The 21,334-nt window shown below is 40.0% G+C and overlaps 1 protein-coding gene and 1 long non-coding RNA gene across 2 annotated transcripts in view; one reads left to right on the top strand and one right to left on the bottom strand.

The window, feature by feature from the left end:
- The window catches only part of LOC118496511, a 29,875-nt gene extending 21,540 nt beyond the window's left edge, over nucleotides 1-8,335 (top strand). Inside the window, exon 3 of the long non-coding RNA XR_004899077.1 lies at nucleotides 8,095-8,335. This is a non-coding gene — a long non-coding RNA (uncharacterized LOC118496511). The remainder of the gene's footprint in view (nucleotides 1-8,094) is intronic.
- Nucleotides 8,336-12,570: 4,235 nt separating this feature from the next.
- LOC116040889 (taste receptor type 1 member 1-like) lies at nucleotides 12,571-18,968 on the bottom strand. The gene is made up of 6 exons (XM_031286602.1): nucleotides 18,790-18,968; nucleotides 18,207-18,501; nucleotides 17,330-18,055; nucleotides 16,755-16,958; nucleotides 13,904-14,024; nucleotides 12,571-13,499 (listed from the first exon to the last, which is right to left on the bottom strand). The coding sequence occupies exons 1-6, from the start codon at nucleotides 18,966-18,968 to the stop codon at nucleotides 12,571-12,573; spliced, it is 2,454 nt and encodes an 817-aa protein (XP_031142462.1).
- Nucleotides 18,969-21,334: the final 2,366 nt, after the last annotated feature.

The following is a 21,334-nucleotide window of genomic DNA, read 5'->3' as shown; positions in this document are numbered from 1 at the left end:
GTAAATTAAAGCAAATCTCGCGCAAACTTGAAAGTAAATGGCGTTCCACCAAACTGGAAGAATCTCGTTTAGACTGGCAAGACAGTCTGAAAACCTATAGGAAGACCCTAAGAAAGGCCAGATCAGACTACTATTCATCACTAATAGAAGAAAATAAGAACAACCCAAGGTTTCTTTTCAGCACTGTAGCCAGGCTGACAGATAGCCACAGCTCTATTGAGCCATCTATTCCTATAGCTCTGAGTAGTGACGACTTCATGAGTTTCTTTAACGATAAAATTATAACAATTAGAGATACTATTCATCACCTCTTTCCCCCAACCTCTAATGGGTCACCTTTAACTGACAGACTGCTAGAAAGAACGACTAGACCTGACATATACTTAGATTGCTTTTATCCTATAAACCCTCAACAATTAATGCTAAAGGTCTCTTCAGCTAAGCCATCTACCTGTCTCTTGGACCCCATCCCAACGAGGCTACTTAAAGAAGCGTTACCCGTGGTTAACACTTCATTGCTAGATATGATAAATATGTCTTTATTGACAGGTTATGTACCGCAGTCATTTAAAGTAGCTGTGATAAAACCTCTACTGAAAAAACCCACCCTCGATCCTGAGGTCTTAGCCAACTATAGACCTATATCTAACCTTCCCTTTCTCTCCAAGATCCTTGAGAAAGTAGTCGCTAATCAGTTATGTGATTTTCTACATAGCAATAGCTTATTTGAGGACTTTCAGTCAGGATTTAGAAAGCATCATAGCACAGAGACGGCACTGGTGAAAATCACTAACGATCTTCTAACTGCATCAGACAAAGGACTTGTCTCCGTACTTGTCTTATTAGATCTTAGTGCTGCATTTGATACTATTGACCATACCATCCTCTTACAGAGACTGGAACATTTAGTTGGCATTAAAGGAATCGCACTAAACTGGTTTAAGTCCTACTTCTCTGATCGATCGCAATTTGTTAATGTTAACAATAAACCCTCCAATTACGCTAAAATTAACCATGGCGTTCCTCAAGGCTCAGTGCTTGGACCAATTCTATTCTCCTTATATATGCTTCCTCTAGGCAATATTATTAGGAAACACTCAATTAACTTTCACTGTTATGCGGATGACACCCAATTATATCTGTCAATCAAGCCAGACGAAACCAGCCAGCTAGCTAAACTTCAAGCTTGCATTAAAGATATAAAATCATGGATGGCCTACAATTTCCTGATGTTAAACTCAAACAAAACCGAAGTTATTGTGCTGGGCTCCAAACCCCTACGAACCTCATTAGCCGAAGATATAATTACTCTGGATGGCATTGCCCTGGCCTCCAGTACTACTGTCAGAAATCTAGGAGTTATTTTTGATCAGGATCTATCCTTTAACGCCCATCTAAAACACACCTCTAGAACAGCCTTTTTTCACCTTCGTAACATTGCTAAAATTAGGAACATCCTATCTCAAAATGATGCAGAAAAACTAGTCCATGCATTCGTTACTTCCAGGCTGGACTACTGTAATTCCTTATCATCAGGATGCTCAAATAAGTCCGTTAGGACTCTCCAGCTGATCCAGAATGCTGCAGCGCGTGTTCTGACAAGAACTAAGAAAAGAGATCATATTTCTCCTGTATTAGCTTCTCTCCATTGGCTTCCTGTAAAATCCAGGATTGAATTTAAAATCCTTCTTCTGACCTATAAAGCTCTAAATGGTCAAGCTCCTTCATATCTTGAGGACCTCTTAGTACCTTATTGTCCCACTAGAGCACTACGCTCCCAGAATGCAGAGTTACTTGTGGTTCCTAGAGTCTCTAAAAGTAGAATGGGAGGCAGAGCCTTCAGCTATCAGGCTCCTCTCCTGTGGAACCAGCTCCCAATCTGGGTTCGGGGGGCAGACACCGTCGCTACATTTAAGACTAAAGTGAAAACTCTCCTCTTTGATAAAGCTTATAGTTAGGGAGTGAGGAGTTGCAGTGAACGCCTAGACCGGCGGGGCAGGGTGTATAGCTGCAGACACAGCACCCCTGCTTTTCTCTGCTTCTCTTTACAGTCATCAGATTTACCTATCGTATAATCAATAATATAGTGCCTCTCCTAGTTATGCTGTTATAATTCTAGACTGCCGAGGAAGTTCCTTCTTATGACACGCTCTTTTCTTTTGTTTCCTTTTATGCACATCCTGTCTCAGAAGTGCTTGTTACTCACCTAGCTCTGGGGAGTTTACTCCCCAGAGTCCTTATGTTTCTTCTTCGCCCAGAACATCGCCTCGGATTAGGGCGACACCAAGACCTGGGTCTTGGGTGCAGCTGTGGCTATGGACCTGCTACACCCTGCTACGCTCTGCGATTCCCTGCAAAGCTCGGCTACGTCCTGCTGCGTCCACCGCGTCCACCCATGCTCTGCTGTGCCACGCTACATCCTGTACCGTCATAACCCCAACCGTCAGACACCGCCCACCAAGAGTCTGGGTCTGCCGAGGTTTCTTCCTAAAAGGGAGTTTTTCCTCGCCACTGTCGCAATAGCCACTGCTAATGCTTGCTCTTGGGGGAACTATTGGAATTGTTGGGGCTTTATAGAGTGTGGTCTAGACCTACTCTATCTGTAAAGTGTCTCGAGATAACTCTTGTTATGATTTGATACTATAAATAAAATTGAATTGAATTGAATTGAATTCCATTTTATATCTTTATTGGATTGACTTTATGAATGCATTAACTTAATGTGATGATCTGAGGCTGTTTAATAACACATAACCTTATAAGACCTAATAAGAATGAGCACAATCAAAAAAAACAACAAAAAAAAAAACGTATGGTGTACATTGAATCTGATGTATACTTTTTCAATTCATATGCTGATTTTCTCTTGTGTTAGCAATTTATGTGCAAAGATTCAACTTATCACAACAGTTCTTTCTCCTGTGTAAGTACATTTCTGACCAATTAGTGTTCAGGAGCTTTCAAACCTTTAGGGTTTGAAAAAAGTTAGTGCACAGATTAATATTCCTCACTAGAGAATTTATGTTATGTATGAACAGTGTGGATCAGGGATGGGCAACTGTAGTAGGAGTTCCAAGAAAAAGTTTGACGGTTTGGGAAATCACTTTCTTACTGTGAGTTAGATTAGAAGATTGATACCACTCTCATAGAGAGACCGTTTCAAAGTTCTCAGCCATGTTATTATCTCCAAAAGCTTTAGCCATCTCTACTACACATCACTTCACTGTTTCGCCATCTGACAAGGGCTTCTTTGCTTTAGCAAGCTCAAGGGAAACAGCGTAAGATGCCTTTAGAGAGGATTCCTGTGTGGTCGTGACTTTGGTAAAAAGGCTCTGCTGTCGGTCTATTTTTCTTTTTGAGGTCAGCGACAGGTGTACATGTCGTATCTGTGCCTGGTGTTGTAGTGGCGACTCAAGTGGCAATCCTTCATGGCTGATTTTGTTTCCAGGCACACTAAGCACATAGGTTTGCCTTTGAATTCCATAAAAAGATAATCTGTTTCCCATCTTGCCTGGAAGACACGATTCTCTTGGTCCAATTTTCTTTTTTGGCCACTCATGTCTCTCTTTGTGCCGTGTGTCGTTGAGGTTTGCCGGGCAAGACCTGATGAGGCCGCAGTTGCTTGGCAACAAACCTCTTGCAATTGAGGTAGCGCCCTCTAACGGAGGACAGTATAAATACAATTGAAATGTAACGGCCGCTGAGAAACCAACGATTTATTGATATTTGGAAATTGATTGAGGACGAGGGCCGCATGCAAAAATAATTGTGATCTCAACATTGATCAAAATAATTGTGATTATCATTTAGGCCATAATCGTGCAGACCTAACCAGGGCACAAGTAAAACTCCATAGGCCAAAACAAAACCAAACCAAAACCAAAAGAACCAAACAACCAAAGATTATCTATTCATACACCAGGCAAATGCCAGCTGTATGTTAACTGATGCAAAACCACTTTCCTCTTTACCTGCTTCGGTATTCAAGAGGACATGGAATTACGCCTCAACATGTGAAAGTCAGGAAAGGTTTAACACAAACTGTCAATAGTTAATGCAGTAAAATGTGAACTTGATCATTGTGCAAACAATAATAGTGTTTTCCTTGATAGGCTACATCATTTTTACAATGGCTAAAACTTCTTAAAACTGCTTGCTGTTAAAAATAACTACTTTTGCTGTTAAGCATAACTCATGCCTGTCAGAGATACAGTCTCTAAAGTCTAATGAAAAGTGTTTATATTAAATGGAAAGCTAAGTCAACAGAGAAAATTGATGTATGAAAGGGATAAAGTAAAGATGAAGTACAGATGAGGTTGTGGTATCACATAGGGTCACAAGCAAATACACACAAATGAATTAATGAATTCAACCAGGTGTCTTTGGTTCATGCCAACATGCCACTTCCTCTTACAATTGAGCTCTGCATGACTTAAGCTTTGACCGCACAGGTCATTTGAAAGGAGATCATTTGCAACAATAGATGGCCAGGCCACCAAAGTTTGAGTTCAGGAAACCTGCTGATGAAAGGGCGGAACTCCTTGTTCTGCTTGGTAGGTTGGGATGGGCTCTCATGAGAGATAGATTATAGGGTGATGTCGTGGTTAGTAAAAACCATTAGTAAAAAGTTGTATGGAAACCACGTGAGGTGGGTAAACTACTTTACAATAAGTTTGGTTCAATAGCAGTCATTGCTGTGAAATGTTTGCACTTTGCTTGCAAGATCAACAGTGTGGTGAGTACTGTGACGTTTAATTTTCTTGTGTGTTTAGATGAAGTTTGACTTTGTAGCAGGAGTGGAGTGTGTGGGTGGCTTCTGGAGCTCCAGCCCCAAATGTTTTCTCAAAAGCCCCGAATCATTTAGGGTTTTAAAAACACTTCAACTTTCTGTTGTATCCTCTGTCTTATTGACTGGACTGGCAAACCAATTGTGCAAAAAAACGTTCTATCACTGGGGAAATATCGCCTTCATTCTGTAATATAAACTAATAATAGGTCTCAAGGTTAGTAATGCTGTTTAAGACGAATTCCTACGTTATGTAACTTGAAAAATAGAAACATTGACATTTTGCCTCTTTTTAGGTGGCAGGAGTGACAATGTTTCATCCTCAACATTTGTTGTGTTCAGGGGCCTCATTTATAAAACAGATTTAAATGATAGGATAGGATGTGCCTACATACAGAAATATTCTGAAATATAAAACTGTGCACATGCACGTCTTATGCCGGTTTCCCTTTATAAATCACCAATCAACTCTAAATGTGGCACCGGTAAGCGAGTGTCTTGTCCCACCCAGGCAACGCCCAGAGTTGCCTATACATAGTCAGTCAATGAATATTCATTTATCCTGACCACTGAAGGAAGACAGCGTCAGAAAGAGCGCACAATGTGAAGTGGAAGTACTTGTTGGGGAGGAAGAGAGAAGCAAAAAAAATAAGTTGTTCGGTGAAAGGCGGTAGAATGGCAGCATGTGGCAGATGCAGTAAATACTGTGGGCCCCGGAAGCAGAACTGTGGCAGAAATAAGAAACAGTGGTCAGACATAAAATAAGTTATTTTTAAACTTGAACAAAACTAAATTCATGATATTTGGAAATCATACTATAAATAGATGTTAAAATAGTAATTGATAACGAAACAATTGAAAGAGTCTATGAAAGTAAATTTCTGGGTGTTGTACTTGACCACAAACTGTGCTGGAAGCCCCACATTAAATATCTGTGCATGAAGATGGCCAGGAGTATTAGTATATTGAGCAAAACTAGATACATATTGAACCAAAATACATTACATACTCTGTACTGCACAGTGGTGTAACGAGCCAACCCGAGCCCCTATCCAGGATTATCAAGGCGGGCCCCCCTAGTACAGCACGTGACGAGGGCGCAATGTCCACGAGTAGGCTACCATGAATAGGACAGGATAGGATCATAGAGACACTGCATATAAGAGATGAGATGACTGACAAAATCAGGAGTAGCCTATGCGCACCACGACAACAACAACAACAACACTGGTGAATGCGCACCATAACACATGAAAAAACACACAAGGGCAGTCCCTCCAGGATTCCGAGACCTTTTTTTTTTTAGATTGTTGCGGCCCAAAATGTCTTGTTATGTTTGTATAATTTTTTTGTATAGTTCTTTAAAAATAAAAAGGAAACTTGTTTTGGGTAGAATAATAATTATTACTATTAATTAATTACTTTGGGCTGAGATTTCCTAGTAACCTTACCAAAAAGGCTCAGGATGTTGGTATAATATGAAAATGGCTGGTGGATTTAAGACAAAAAATAATAATTTATTGAATTAATCAAATAAGAACCTATCTGTCACTGTCAGTGGATTGTTGATCTTAACTTCATTGTTAGTTAATTTCCTATCCTGGCCACACACACACACACACACACACACACACACACACACACACATATTTATACGGTTTGATAAAGTACTTATTGGACTTTAACTTATCATTGCACTTACAATAACGAGCGTAGCTGTCCTCAATTTAGGTCATCGTCTCATCTCCGGTTTTTCCTGCATCCACCGTGTGTGATTGTGTGTGTGTGTGTGTGCATGCGCGCGTCAGTCGCGGGGGAAATGGAGCAGCAGCCCGCCCGCTGCAGAAAGCCGACAGTATTGAAACAGTAGCCGCTGACTTTAGAGTGAAAAATCGTTACAGCGTACATTGATGTTAAAATGTATACAGGTTGGCAGGACGGTCTGAAATGTTTTGCATGGTCTTTCGCTGTACGTTTTGTTGGTAAATGTGAGATGTTCGAGTCACACACGTCTCGTCTTCAACAGAAACAAGGAAATTAATTTGACCCGTTCTCACTCCCGCTTGGTCAGTGGCTGCATGTGGGACTGCTGGGATTGTCGCGAGTAATGAAAATGCGATAGGGGGCCCCGGCTGTCAGTCAATGTCTTCCAGTGATGCGGGCCCCTGATTGGTCCGGGCCGTAAGCACCACTTACCCTGCTTACCGATAGTTACGCACATTTATTTTACCATATATGTTATATTGTGTGGAAGTTTGGGGAAATACCTACAAAAGCAACTTACATAATATTTGCACATTGCAAAAAAGAGCAATCGGGTTCATAAATCACACCAGGTATTATGAGCACACTAATCATCTGTTTTTGAATTCACATTTGCTGAAATTTTTGGACATTGTTACATTCAAAACTGCACAATTTATGTTTAAAGTTAAAGAAAATAATTTACCATGTAACATACACGCAATGTTTAATGAAAGAGACAGGGGTTATCATCTAAGAGCACAATGTATGTTCAAGCAACCTCTTGCACGAACTGCTGTTAAAGCATGTGTGTTTCAGTTTGTGGGGTGACCTTATGGAATGGACTGAACAATGACATCAAACAGAGCCATAATATCATTCAGTTCATCAATACTATAAAGAAATCAATACTTGACCAATACAGAAAAGAATAGACCGAAACAAAGGAATGGAATTGTAGGCTAATGTAAAGTTATTGTTGTATATTGTTGTAAGTTATTGTAAGACCTGAAAAATTGTATGCTGTATTTGCATATTTATTTGCTTTGTAATAATATGATTTTGTGAAATAGGGGCAGGACCAAATAAGCTAATTGCTTCCGCCTGCTCCATTCTCTAACTAATCCGTTTTTTTTTTTGTTTTTTTTGTTAAATTCTGATTGTTTGTGTTTTATTTTGTGGTTTTAATTGTTTGGTTTTGTTTTGTTTTGCAACATTGTTGATTGTTCGAGATAAAATAATAAATTAAATGAAAAGTTTAGGCAAAAAAACACCTGATGGCACACCGTGGTAGTGTTTGTGCCACAGGCGGAGGGAAAGGCACACCAGAGTTCACCCCACTTGATGAGAATCTGGCAGGGATTATCGGGGAATCCCTCCTGAGTGGAGCTGTAACGGAGTTGGAGGGGGACACGATGCACCGGATGACCCAGATAGGCTAACTTGTATTGTTTGACATGAAAGTGAACCAAATACATTCAAGATATTAAGACATTATTGGGTACAAAAACCAAGATTTTTATTTACAACAAATGTATATTTCTCCTATTCACTGCCTGTTCCAGCGGGGTCAGTGGTGCTGCAGCTGAGCAGATGTGTGCACCATGTGCACCTCAACCCTCCAGCAGCGGCCCAGTCCTCACAGATGCGGTAGCCCACTGCAGACACAAAGGGACACAATCGACTCCATCAACGGAGTTAACCGAGATTAAAAAAATATGTTGTATGACATAAGCTGGACACTGAAAGAACTTGTTAATAAAAAGTTATTTCTTTCCATACCTCTTTTGTTAATACAAGTGATGCATTACATCCCCCTGTCTTTTAGTGTGTTGTATAGTTTTTTTGTGTATGTAATAGCTGTATATAATACAAAAAAAAAAATTACATTTTATTGATTAAAATAATACATTTAAGGTAAAATGAATTGGGGTCTTAAAGCCCCAAATTTGATTTGGTATTTTATTCCAAAAAATATTTTTTGGAAACTGGGTGGTGTTTATTTTCTACTTGCTTGTAATATTAACATTACCAAATTTCCTATAAAGTTATCTAAATTTTATCAACAGGTCCTCCTTGCTTGGAAATTATGCTACATACATAACTTTCCCCCACACAAAACCATCATATAGAATAATGGTGACATTACTGTTAGAAAAAAATCTATCTTTAAGATAGAAATTGGGTTGATGAAAGTATTGTTATTGTAAGCGATGGGTTATAATTCAGTTACGAACAATTCCTTCTTGTTAAATCTTTTTCTGTTACGAGCAGAGAATTTAGTTATTTAATGAAAGCTATTCCTAATGGTCTATCCCATCTGATGAAAAGTCATCTGGTACAGTGGTGTAGTGGTCCCTGGAGAAGTGGGTATACTCTCAGTGTTCACCTTTTTTTCTTTTTTTTTTAAAGTAGTCCAGAAAAAAGCCCTGTTTTAGAAACAGTGACATGTAAGACTATGATTTAGTTTACCCAAAAATCTGTCATTTCTACTTGCTCACTATTATAAAATGATCATGACTTGATTAGGAGCAGTTTGTAGTTACTACTGGTCACACAAGCAGCCTGGATGAATGTAAAATGTATTTATCATGAGGCAAACATGGTGTTATCTCTTCTCCTCTAAATGTGCAGTCATATTGCCACTGGCAATTTGCCAGTAGTTTAAAATAATGATTCATTTGGAAACCACCTTAAAACTTACTTCAGAATTATGTCTTCCATCAACTGGGGTGGCACACCGCCGCTTGTGTTATTTCTTCATCTGTTTGGTCTGCTACCGTTATCGTAGTCAAGTGGCACCGGCACCTGAGGTTTTTTTTTGGTTTTTTTTCACTGGCACCTGAGGTATTAGCGATATTTTCCTCGGCATGACCCGCCCTACTCTGCCTCTGATTGGCTCATCAGTCCTCATGCCTAAAGTTAACCAATCTAATCAGTGAAAGCAGCGAGTACCAGCCAATTAGAGGCAGAGGAGGGTGGGTCATGGCTTCACTATCCTTGAGGAAAAAATGGGCAATCTGGCTCACAGATATTACTGAATGGTGCGCATCAGGGGGGGTTTAGAAGTGGGTATACGCAATGCTGACTGAAAAATAAGTAGGTATACGCCGTATACCAGCGTATACCCTGGACTACACCACTGATCTGGTAGTATAAATAAATAAAAAAAACGTGTTGTAGACAAAGAAAAGCGACTGGCTGGTAGCAAACGATCTTGTAACGTAACAGTTAATAACAGTTAAACATTAAGCTGAAATATGTTTATGAAAACATTGTTTATGAGAAATAGGCAATGCAGGAATAGAATCTTGATTTATATTTGATCAGTGCTGCATAGTTTACGGTTTCGTCTGAGATTTTTCAGCCTCCGTTTTTGCAATACAGGAAACAGTTTGGCGCCTACTTCCTGTTCACAAATTATCAAATATCAGCGAATACAGTGCCCTAAAATATATTTCTAAAATGTTTTTGGGTTACAATAAGGCAATACAGTAACCCAATCTATCAGCACTGTCTAGTTTTGCAGTTTAATCGGAGTTGAGTTTGAAAGAGAGAGAGGGGGCGGCTCTCTCTCTTGATCCTCTTTATTCTCTTTTTATTCTTTGTGTCTGCATGCCGAAGTACAGTCTGTAGTTCAAGCACATCGATAGATATATACTGTATCTATGAAGCACATCCATTAGTTCCATGGATGTATTAGCAACAGGCCTTTTTTTTTTTTTTTTTTTTTTACAACACCTTTATTTAAAAAAAAACATTAAAATACAACATTTCAGGCAGGTACTCAATATAATGTGTCAGAGAAACAATAATATGACTTTAAATAATTAAAAATAATGCGGATAAAAATATACATATAAATGGGGACAAGTAAGCTTTAATAATACAAAGCTCACATTTATGCTGCCTTTAGCTCAAGGTATATTACTGAAAACAACTCTCCACATTTATACAATAGGTGTGAGTGTCATTATTATAGGCTAATTTATATTATATGGGTGATAGCAGCAGAACTAAGCTTAAAGGGTGTCACACCTATATTTCTTACGGCAGCCAGCTCTGGCAAGATGAAAAGGGAGAAGTTTTTACAATTCATCCTGTATTGGACATGAGTGTTTTTATGGCAATCCATGTAATTGTGGTTTGGTGAGACATTTCACTCAAAACATAAAATGTCAACCATATGGTGGTGGAAAAGTCATTAGGATTCATCTTCTAGGAAGCCTGGATTACTTTACCAAATTAAATGGAAAGCTGCCCAATAGCTTTTGAGACATTTAACTAAAAACCTCAAATGTTAACCTTATGGTGACAATAGAGAAAAAGTGGGATCACCAAGTAATAGGATCGATAGTTATGTTTTGTAACTCCAGATTCTATGAGTATAGGTGTAGCCCTCTAAGAGCTGTCGCTATTGGGTTAATCCCTTCGCGCATGCGCAGTTGTGAAGATTTCTTCCGCGCCCTTGTGCCCTGCACGGGCCTCACTTATGTCCGCAGATACTGTATATTACTGCTGCACGACCAGAGATCTGCTCCCAACATCGAGCATAAATCACTCACCCTCTTAGCCGACATCAAGGCGAGGAGAAGCGCTGTTTTCAGTGACAGCATCCTGAGAGAGGCTTGTACCAGAGGCTCGAAAGGAGGTTTCCCCAGAGCTCGGAGCACCAGGGCTAAGTCCCACTGGGGTGTGAGAGAGCGCACAACGGGTTTCTGTCGTCTAACCCCCTTCAAAAAAACGCTTAACCAGGGGTGCGCAAAAACCGACCTCTCTCCATAGCCCTTGTGGCTGGATGAAATGGCCGCCGCGTAGGCTTTGACTGTAGACGGAGCCAAGTCATTATCCACCAATGTTTGGAGATAAGTTAACACGAGGGGCAGAGGGCACAATGTGGGTTCTGCACCTTTCTCCATACGCCAGCGCTGGAAAGCGGACCATCGCCCTGCATAACACACCGTAGTAGAGGGGGCTCTCGCACCCTGGATAGTGCACACCACGGCAGGGGGCAAGCCTAATCTCTCCAAGCGCTCCCGCTCAGCGGCCAGGCCCATAGCTGCTGGCTTATTACCGGAGGGTGGGATATCGCGCCGTTCAGCTGCGACAGTGCGTCCCCGTGCCATGGCAGTTGCCAAGGGGGCCCCGCCAGTAGTTGAACCAGAGTCGGGAACCAGGATGCGCTCTTGCGCTCCATTGCCACCGGAATGACCGACAGGTTCACCTCCTGGATGCGAGCCAGGAGGTGAGGGATCAGAGGGACCGGGGGGAAAGCGTATAGGAGGGTTCTGGGCCAAGTTTGGTGGGAAAAGGTGTCTGTGGGCCCACAGTAGGAGGCTCCTGGCTATCTCTAACAGCCAAGCCGAGCGCACACCCCCCTGACGGTTTATGTATACCGCTGCTGTGATGTTGTCTGTTCGTACGATTACATGTCTCCCTGCCACCACTTGGGTGAAATGCTTCACTTGGGTGTCGCCGCTGGTGGTATCCTTACCTTACCCGACTGTCCGCTCGGCTACCATCGTCTGCCACTTCAGTTCCTCCGGTGGTAAGCGGCCGCAGAACTGCCGCTTACCGAAAAATAGGGAGCAGATCTCTGGTCGTGCAGCAGTATTATACAGTATCTGCGGACGTAAGAGAGGCCCGTGCAGGGCACAAGGGCGCGAAAGAAATCTTCACGACTGTGCATGCGCGAAGGGATTAACCCAATAGCGACAGCTCTTAGAGGGCGAAGCCTATACGAAATAGAATCATTGTTATGGACCATGAATGTATGTACAATATACTGTCCCATTCCATCAAGTTTAGTGTTATATGTCACACAGAAAAATTGTATAATTTAGCGTGCTGGTGACACTTCTTTCTTGGTAGACTAAGAGATGTAAACTATACCATACAGACTTAAACTAATCTGTACTTTTTTGACCATCTTCTCTAAAAAGCCAAATTATAATCATTTCAACAAAAGTACTCAGAAGGACGGAAGCACATCAGTCCTTCTGTATACAGTAAAACACATATTTACTTACTAACTTAAACTGCTACTGGCTGATTGTTTTGGTATAATTCTGAATGAGGCCTTTGAAGTACTCCTGTGTGTTTTTGTACGATTGAAAAATGATGATGTAACATTTTGGGAGGAAATACCACAACAGAAAGGAATAGAGACTGGAGAGAACTGCCAGAGCGTTAAGAGTTTGGATGTACTTGCCACGGTACAGAATGTATACAGTGGCAAACATGATCCAGGTGAGGATGAGCAGGAGCAGGCAGAAGGTTATTGCTTTGGCCTCATTGTAATTTTTTGGGAGGTCTTTTCCCATGTAGGAGAAAATAAAGCAAAGGGAGCACAAAGATAAAAGTAAAACCACAGAACCAGATGATGATTTGACATTCATATCACAACCAAGTATGATTTTGTCTGGGTACCAAGAAATGTCATCATAGGGCTTGGGGGGGAAATAAGTATAGCCGATAAGAAGAAAGAGTGCCTGAGTAACAAATGCCACAGTGATAACCAGCCATTGTCCATGATATTTTATCCACCAACTGTGGAGCTTGGGGAACTTGGCGGCCATTTTGAAAATGCAAACAATTTGAAAAGAGCGCACAACAAAACATGCTAGACAAACAGTGTAGAACAAGAGAAACGGTAAGAATCTTAAGATACAAAAGGAAATTGTTGGCTTACCAAAGTAAAAGAATATACTAAGACTACACAGGCTGAGGCAGCCTAAAATCAGGAAGCACATTGGTCCCCCAGCAGATCTGACAACAGGTGTGTTGTAGTTGATAGCAAAGAGAACAGACATGGCTAATGTGAGGCCCACCAAGGCCGAGGCCCCGACCATGATCAGTATAGCCCCACTGTCTGTGAATGGGATGTACTCCACCACCCGCAGATTGCATGATGTACTTCCTGCTGCTGACCATTCCGTCTCCTTACAGTTGATGCACTTGTAGGGATCCTCTGTTTTACAGGAGAGAAGGACAGTCAATAAAGTTTACTTTAGAAAAAATCCTCCGTGGGTGAAGAGAGATCAAACAGTTTAGGAAGCAGTGTTAGACATTTCATCTGTGATACTGTATGTTCTCCTAAAATGAGCTTTTACTTCATGTCAAACTTGCTTTACAGTTTACATTGATATACCATAGAGGTAATTGTAATAATCTAAATAATATATTGCTCTAGTTTAATTATTGTATGCATTGTTCAGAGTGAAGATGGAAGCCTAATCCAATCAACATGAAATGACCGTTAAACCCTCATAGCCATAAAAAAGCTTAACATTCTGAAAATAGCTTCTATCAATGCCAGAATAATTGACAACACTGCTTTTACTCATTTTATTCCTCTGATGTATAATAATTTACCTGTGCTGTTGACATAAGTTCCAGTTGGACAGATCTCACAATCGAAGCAGCATTTGTGGATTCCATTATACTTTTTTGCATATCCTCCACCACATTCTGGGGAACACGGTAAAGTAGGCACCTGTACAAGAAAATGATTTAGAAGCCACATGAATGTGCAGGAAAGAGGAAATACTGTAACACCTATTTTTCACTGGGCGCGTTTGCACTGCGTTCGCGACCACCGCGAGCAATCGCAGGCATTCAAGTCAATGCTTGATAATCCACCTGCTGCGCTGAGGCGCCTCCAAGAAATGTGCGTGAAGCAGCTCTCCGCTCCGCTTAAGATACTCGCCAGGTCTATTTTCATGTCTCAGGAGGGTCAAAAAGTGAAACGGCGATAGCATCCAGTCAATTTAATAAAACACCCCTCAATATCGTGTATGTCTCTTCTACAACACATGAACAACGAGAGATTTATCTTGGAGGATGAAAAACATAATAGACATCCCAAATCAGGACATTAGAAAAGAGAATGCATGGAGTTTGATTGCAGGTGTGCTTGGAGTGGATAAATAATAATAATAATAATAATAATAATAAACACGGGATTGTTCTGTAAAGCACTACTCAAGACAATAAATCTGCGAGATGGGCAGGCAAGACGCTCCGCTTCTGAGTTGCTCCCGGCAGAGGACAGAACAAAACTGCGGCGATGCCGGAACGCAGCACAGACACGCCCAGTAGAAAATCCGGGTAAAGGGTGGAGGCAAATGATGGAGACATAGCAGTATTAGGCCCATAAAGCTTTTTAAAATTCTAAACATGGTTTGTAATATGTAATCAACATTGAGTATTACATCCATAGACTGTAAATTAAGTGAACAAAGCTTCCGGTGTTCTGTCGATCTATGCTACCTATTGAGATGTGCTACTTAGCGGTTCTGCGCATGCGCACGACCCACAAGCGTGGTCTGATTCCCCGCCCATAAATCTATGCAACCTTGCGGTCGGATGGATTGGAGTAGTGGTGCAATATATAATGATTCTGTTGGGGGAGCAATATTTGATAGGGTATATTTGTCTATCAGAATACGCTACCACTGAAATATTCAATAAATATAATTTAATAGAATATCAAAATATGCTCCTTATCTCCTGACAGTGCACATGGAGCGAGTAGTGGTGCAATATATAATGATTCAGTTGGGGGAGCATTATTTGATAGGGTATATTTGTCTATCAGAATATGCTACCACTGAAATACAAACATAAGATGTCAATACTGTTAGAGTTATACCTCTATGGGATTCAGCCTGCCTGCACAATTGGAAATGGGAACACATAAGGATGCACATTTCGATAGGGCAGCGCGACTCGATAGACTCTACTATCGATTTGCGCTACGGTAGCATTTTTCGACAAGGCAGCATAGATCGTCAGAACACCGGATCTGAGAAGTGAAGCCAATGCTAAAGTGCTTTAAACCTGCATATTATCTCATTTCCATCAGGGGGAGACTCCTCCAGTTGCAGAAAGAACTGTTTCTATAGACGTCTATGGGAAAATGACCTTACTTCTCACTTGATTTATTAACTCAGGAAACATTCTCATAATGAGTTTATGGCCTCAATTGCTAGTTTTAAGTTGTCCAATTTTTTTTTTAAGAAGACATAAAGCAGGGGAAGCTTTAGGGGCGGGGCTACGAGCCAACCTGTCAATTACGTCAGAGGCTTAGCAATGCTAACTTTGGCACTGTGTACATTAAAAAAAATAGCTGTAAACTTGTTTTTGGGTGTTGCCTGTTTGGCCCTCTCAATGCAGGTTTTCACTTAATCAAATTCAATTTGGACATTTTGGTCGCCTAGAAATGCCTTATTCAGCATTCTGTTAACCAAGCTAGCTAGCTACCACTGGCATTAGCTGGTAACTTAAAGGAATGTTTGCCAATTTTCTGTTCTACCGTATGTGCAGATAAATGGCGGAGGTCAGCAGTTAAAACTTTGTGGGATCACTCGCTTTAGAAGGGTTAAAAATTGGCAAATTAAGCGTTCAGCTTAGCGCAGCACCATTGCAACCGTGAACAACACTGGCTTGGCCGTGTCATCTTCCCAGCTCCAACCTCTCGTCAAAAATATTCACATCCGGTTGCAAAAAACCAAGATGGCGACGCCCTTATCGCTTGACTCAAGGCTTCAAAATGGAAGTCGACAAACAAATGGGTGATGTCACAGATGTTACATCCAGGGTGCGATTTGCCGGCAGGGATGCATTGGATTTCCCCATTTCTGGTCTAAAATGACACATTGGGTTTAGGAAAAAGATCGGCTTTTGGATTAAAACACTCCCTAGGAACGAAGAAGCCGGGTTTCCTGGTTGAAAGTAGGCTATTTTGTTTTCACCGCATATAGTGAACTCCGCTCCACGGCTTGAACACACTGTTTAATGTTGACACCACGTTGTGCTATTTCATTTTCAGATTATTTTTCATTGGATATTGAAGCGCATAAGTGATTTGGCATTGCTGGTCGAGTGGCACTATATCGATGGTATTGGAAGGGGGATTTAATTATCGCAAGTTTTTTTGAGTTGTGCATGATCAAACCCTGGCTACATCCAATAATTTAATGTCTACGATTACATAGCTAGAATGACAACATGATGAACTACTATTGGTTAATGTTCCTGATTCCTGTTTTGTCACAGCTATTACTAAATAAACATCTTTGTGCACACACACACACACACACGCACATGCACACACGCACGCACGCATGCACGCACGCACACACACACACACACACACCCCTGCTAAAGTGGGAAAACCAAAACAAAGTATTTTTAAAACTCTTGGTAGGAAAAAACAACTTACTTCTCCCTCTGTGTACCACTGGATTTTGCTGTCGTTGATGAAGAAATGGAACGGGTGTAAATTATAAAAGCCGATCACCTCTGCATCACCACTTTGGTTCCAGAAAACTATAGAATAGGATCCGTAGTTGGGGTCACCATTCTCATCAAACCGAATACTCTGGTTTAAAATTGTGAAGTTTGACTTCTTCAGCTCTGCTAGAACCTGATGTGGGTACACAAAGTTCAGATTACTTGCATGTGTTCACAATTAACATTATGAGGTGTTGATTAAATAGGTTTTTAGAAATATTCCTGTGGAGGGAGGAACTGCAGTGTGATGCACCCTTTAGAGTTTTTTATTAGATTGTATCTCTACTATCTCTGAAATTTCTATATCTGATCTCTGTTTGACAGGTACAAAACGAATCCAAAAAGTTTGGATTGTGTTCTGAATATTTAAAGACTTGTTTACAACTCTAATATATAATTACAAACAGACTTGCATTTTGTGTTATGATTGTTCACTTTCAAAATAAGCTTGTCAATTATTTAAGAAACTTAATGTTTTTTCTTTTCAATTGTTAGTGTACTTACCATGTGTGGGTACACTGTAATATTGCGATTACAGCTGCCAGATCCACATTGCAAGGCATTGTGTAAGGCATGAGCGATGGCATATACAGCAGAATAAACATTAAAATTAAAAGATGGGTCAGCAGCGATGACATCTTCTACACTCAGGCTGCTGCAGTTGCACACCTGATTACAAAAAACAAATTGTTCTGCATTTTCACAATGAGTCATGCTTCTGGAAGAATAAATAAAATCACTGAAACCAGGTATTGTCACTTCTGACTCAGAAAACCCAATTACAGTTCCAATATTTTTGATTCCTTTCTCCTTGGGGAGCTTCTTGTTTAACGACCATGTATTCACTGCTATCCACACTTTGTTGGTGACATTTAGTTGTATTGCTGACTTAATGAGAGGTTCAGCAGTCCATTCATGAACAAAAACAATAATGATACCTATCCCCTGTGCCTCTATCTGTTTGAATATTTGGGAATAATCTGTATATTGATTGAGGCCTTTGGTGTACGCCAGGCAGATCTCAGTGTCCTTAATTCTCTTTATGAACAATTCCTGTCCATCTTTGCCATAATCCTCATCAATGTAAAGGAAAGCAACCCAGCGCCAGTTGTAGTGCTGAAGAATGTTAACAATCACTTCTATGGTGTCTTGATTGGGAGTCACTGTTCGTAGGAAAGAGGGTAAATTCTGGATTCTTGAAAAGACAGAACTTGCAGCTGCATAACTGACCTGTTAAAAGAATAATAGAGAAATTGTCAATATTTTCAGTGACAAATTCTCTTGTGACAAAATTAATTTTTTCGTAATTTATATGAAAATGTTCTTATTACTTGATGTATTTGGTAAGAATATGTTAAAATATAATAGTTCGCAACTTAACCATAGGAATGAGATCCATCATGAAGAGTGGGGCTACAGTCAGGGAATGTGTGCTTGTAGAGGCGCCGACCACTGCTATAATTTTGGACCGATTCTTGTGTGGTTCACCCCCAGGTTGGATCAAGTCGTCTGATTTGAGGTTGAAAATGCCTGGGAAAGTTTGTGTATCAGAGCAGTGGTCAAATATCTCATAGCCGAGAGATACATTTGGCAGGAGGTTGGTCGAGTTATTGATTTCCTCTACAGAGAATCTCATCAACTGAAACCTCCGATAACTTGAATTGACTAGGGGTTTACTGTGGACAGAGGAAGGACAGTGAGAAAGTGTGAGAATTAGTTTCAAGTATTACTGTTTGTGAAGTCTGTACAGACATGAATATTTAAAAGGTTTTAAAAAAGATTTTAATGTGACAAGGACTTAAAGTTTTATAATAACAATTCATTAAATTGGTGTTAGGAAAAATGTGGTACCAGCTATATCCATTGACCTAAAGTTTGAGGCAAAACTCTTTACAATATAAACTGGTACACCAGGTGTTCATCAGTTTCAGAAGGTATTCACTCAGATTTATTGCAAAACTCACCTGGAGCAGTCGATGGCTTCTGGTCTGTCATGATAAACAGGGTCACTATCATGATGAACATTAAAAAGTCCACCTAACAGATAATCTCCTTCCAGCTGAAACTCTGAGGCTGGGACACATTGAGCCAAGGCATGTAGAAATGTTTCCAGGAGACACAGAGAAACCAGAAAATATTTCATTGTTGTAATTTCTGTTTACCAATCCGATGTGAACTCTAATAGGATTAACCACTGCCTTTAGTAATGTGTGAGACAATGGTGACACTGAGTGCATGAGGTGTCATATATAGAAGATAACTATAAGAATACACAAATCAGTATGCAAAAACCTCATGTTGCAGAGTCCCTGTGATGGAATTAACACTTTACATGAGGTATTCAGTATTCTAAATAAAACAAATGCACTGCATATAAAGGCATAAGAGAAACACCCGTACAATATAATGCAGTCAAATAAAATATCCCTTCAAAACATATGACCTTTGTTAATGTTTAGATGTTTAGTTTTGGTAAAAGCTATATTGCATTATATAAACAGAAGGTTGTTGCCTAAGCACACTATCTTAATGTGTTCTATGTAGCTTATTTCCTCAAGTTCAGTTAACATAGTGAGTCTTAAAACAACTGATAAATAAACTATTCAGTACTATTGTTCTCACAACTTTTAAAACAATGCAGTCATTTATTTGAACCACATGAAAAGAGGAACCATAGATCACCTTAACATACACTATAGGCAAAAACCAGTTGCATGACTGATGCAAAACCACTTTCCTCTCTTTCTGTTTTAGTACACAAGAAGAGAATTTGCATAAACACATGGCTGTCAGGCAAGGTTTAACACAAACTGTAAATAGTAGAACACTGACAAATGTGGACTTTAAGCTTAATTATTAGTATTTTACTTGATACACCATTTTTTAGAATGGCTGAAACTGCTCAAAGATGTTAACTCTCACAGCGAAAGTTTTTCAAGGCTTACAAGAGTAATAAGTATATTTAATGTCTCTTTAGGAGAGGGATATGGAGGAGGGGTAATGCTATATGCATGATCTGTAGATAAAAGGGATGAAGTAGAGAATAAGGTGAAATGTGGATATAAGATCACAAGCAAATACACAGATTTATTCAATCCAATATCTTTGGTTTAGTCTAAAATGCTATATTTTTCTACAAATAAGCTGTGCATGACTTAAACTGTGGTCACACATCATGTCATTTGAAAGAATATATTTTCTGTCACTTTGTGGATGACAATGATAGATGGCCAGGCCATGAACTGGACTCTCACTAAAGTTTCTACACTGGTGTATTGTCCCAAACCAGATGTCTTAAAATTAACTTCACATTTGTTATTCATTAAGTAGTAGTATTAAGTGTTCCTATTTAAGTATCAAATTTGATGTTGGGATACAACTTGAACAAGGCTCTGCTGAAAGGAAAAACATATAAATCAGATATCTGAATCCCCAAACTCTATGTCATAAAGCTGTACTACTTCTAGCCTTGTCTGTCTTAAAACAATAGGCATCATGAAGAAATCAAAAGCTAATATTATGAGTAAAGTCTTGTGGGATCATCTTCTGTGATATTAAGGAGATCAGATTTAAAAACAGAATTTGCTTTCTACAAGGCTTTTTCAGGATATAGTTTCCAAAACTCACTATATTTATGGAAGAATTGTACCGCCATCCATTTCATCATGTGTTTGTAATAGGCTCTAATTGATGCTGAAATGATAATATATTTCATCTCAATTCTTTTTAGTGCTGATAATCTGCATCGTGTGTGCTGAAAGGGGTCCCAAGGAGAGATGACACAGCGAAGAGGACAAACATTTCTATCTGGATGGACGGTCAATGTCTTCCTGATTCAAAATCAAAGTACTAAGACATAACCCATTTAGAAAACACACAAACAAAAAAATGGTAAAGCATTGACCTAATGGCATTTTTATGAACAGCCAACAGTTCTGAATCTTCCTAAACATCTGAATCTTAAACTCCAAAACACAGAGTATTTACATCTTTATCAATGTGTTGCATAAAGCAGTGGTGTCATTACAGCTGCATAATTGTACAATGACGACCAGGGGCGGATTGGCCATCTGGCATTTCTGGCAAATGCCAGAGGGGCCGGACCATTTTTTTAAATGTTGGCCGGTCAAATGTATTGTTGTGTAAAATTACAGTTTTTCTTGATTTCTTTGAGCTGCTTAAAGAAACTGGGTTTTCATCATCACTGTCTCAGCAGAGCAGAAGACACCGCTTGCAAATGTGTTAACCCTTTCTCATTGGATTGACACATTTTCCCCACCCTTTTGCAGAACAGTTAACAAGGATGTCATTCAAGCAGTCCAAACTCCATTGTTTTAGCTATGGTAACCAAACAGAAACCATCTGTTCCTAACTATTAAAAACTACCTACATCAGTATGAAATCACTGAAGCACCTGTTTGACACTCCTTCACACAAATCTTCAATTAGCAATCAGTCTGCAGGCCTTAAAGGTGCAGCGTCTGTGTTGTTCTTTGCCAACATGGATGG

This window comes from Sander lucioperca, chromosome 12 (genome assembly GCF_008315115.2).
Source record: "Sander lucioperca isolate FBNREF2018 chromosome 12, SLUC_FBN_1.2, whole genome shotgun sequence".
NCBI lineage: Eukaryota > Metazoa > Chordata > Actinopteri > Perciformes > Percidae > Sander > Sander lucioperca.
The sequence above is the reverse complement of the archived record's forward strand: the minus strand, read 5'-3'. Positions and strand labels throughout refer to the sequence as shown.

Bases quoted from the DNA above. Each gene is read 5' to 3' on its own strand.
- LOC116040889 (XM_031286602.1), bottom strand. From the start codon at position 18,968: ATGAAATATTTTCTGGTTTCTCTGTGTCTCCTGGAAACATTTCTACAT. The intron at 18,502-18,789 runs GTGAGTTTTGCA...CTCTGTCCACAG, and splicing joins GAAGCCATCGACTGCTCCAG to TAAACCCCTAGTCAATTCAA. The intron at 16,959-17,329 runs GTAAGTACACTA...TACCCACATCAG, and splicing joins TTACAGTGTACCCACACATG to GTTCTAGCAGAGCTGAAGAA.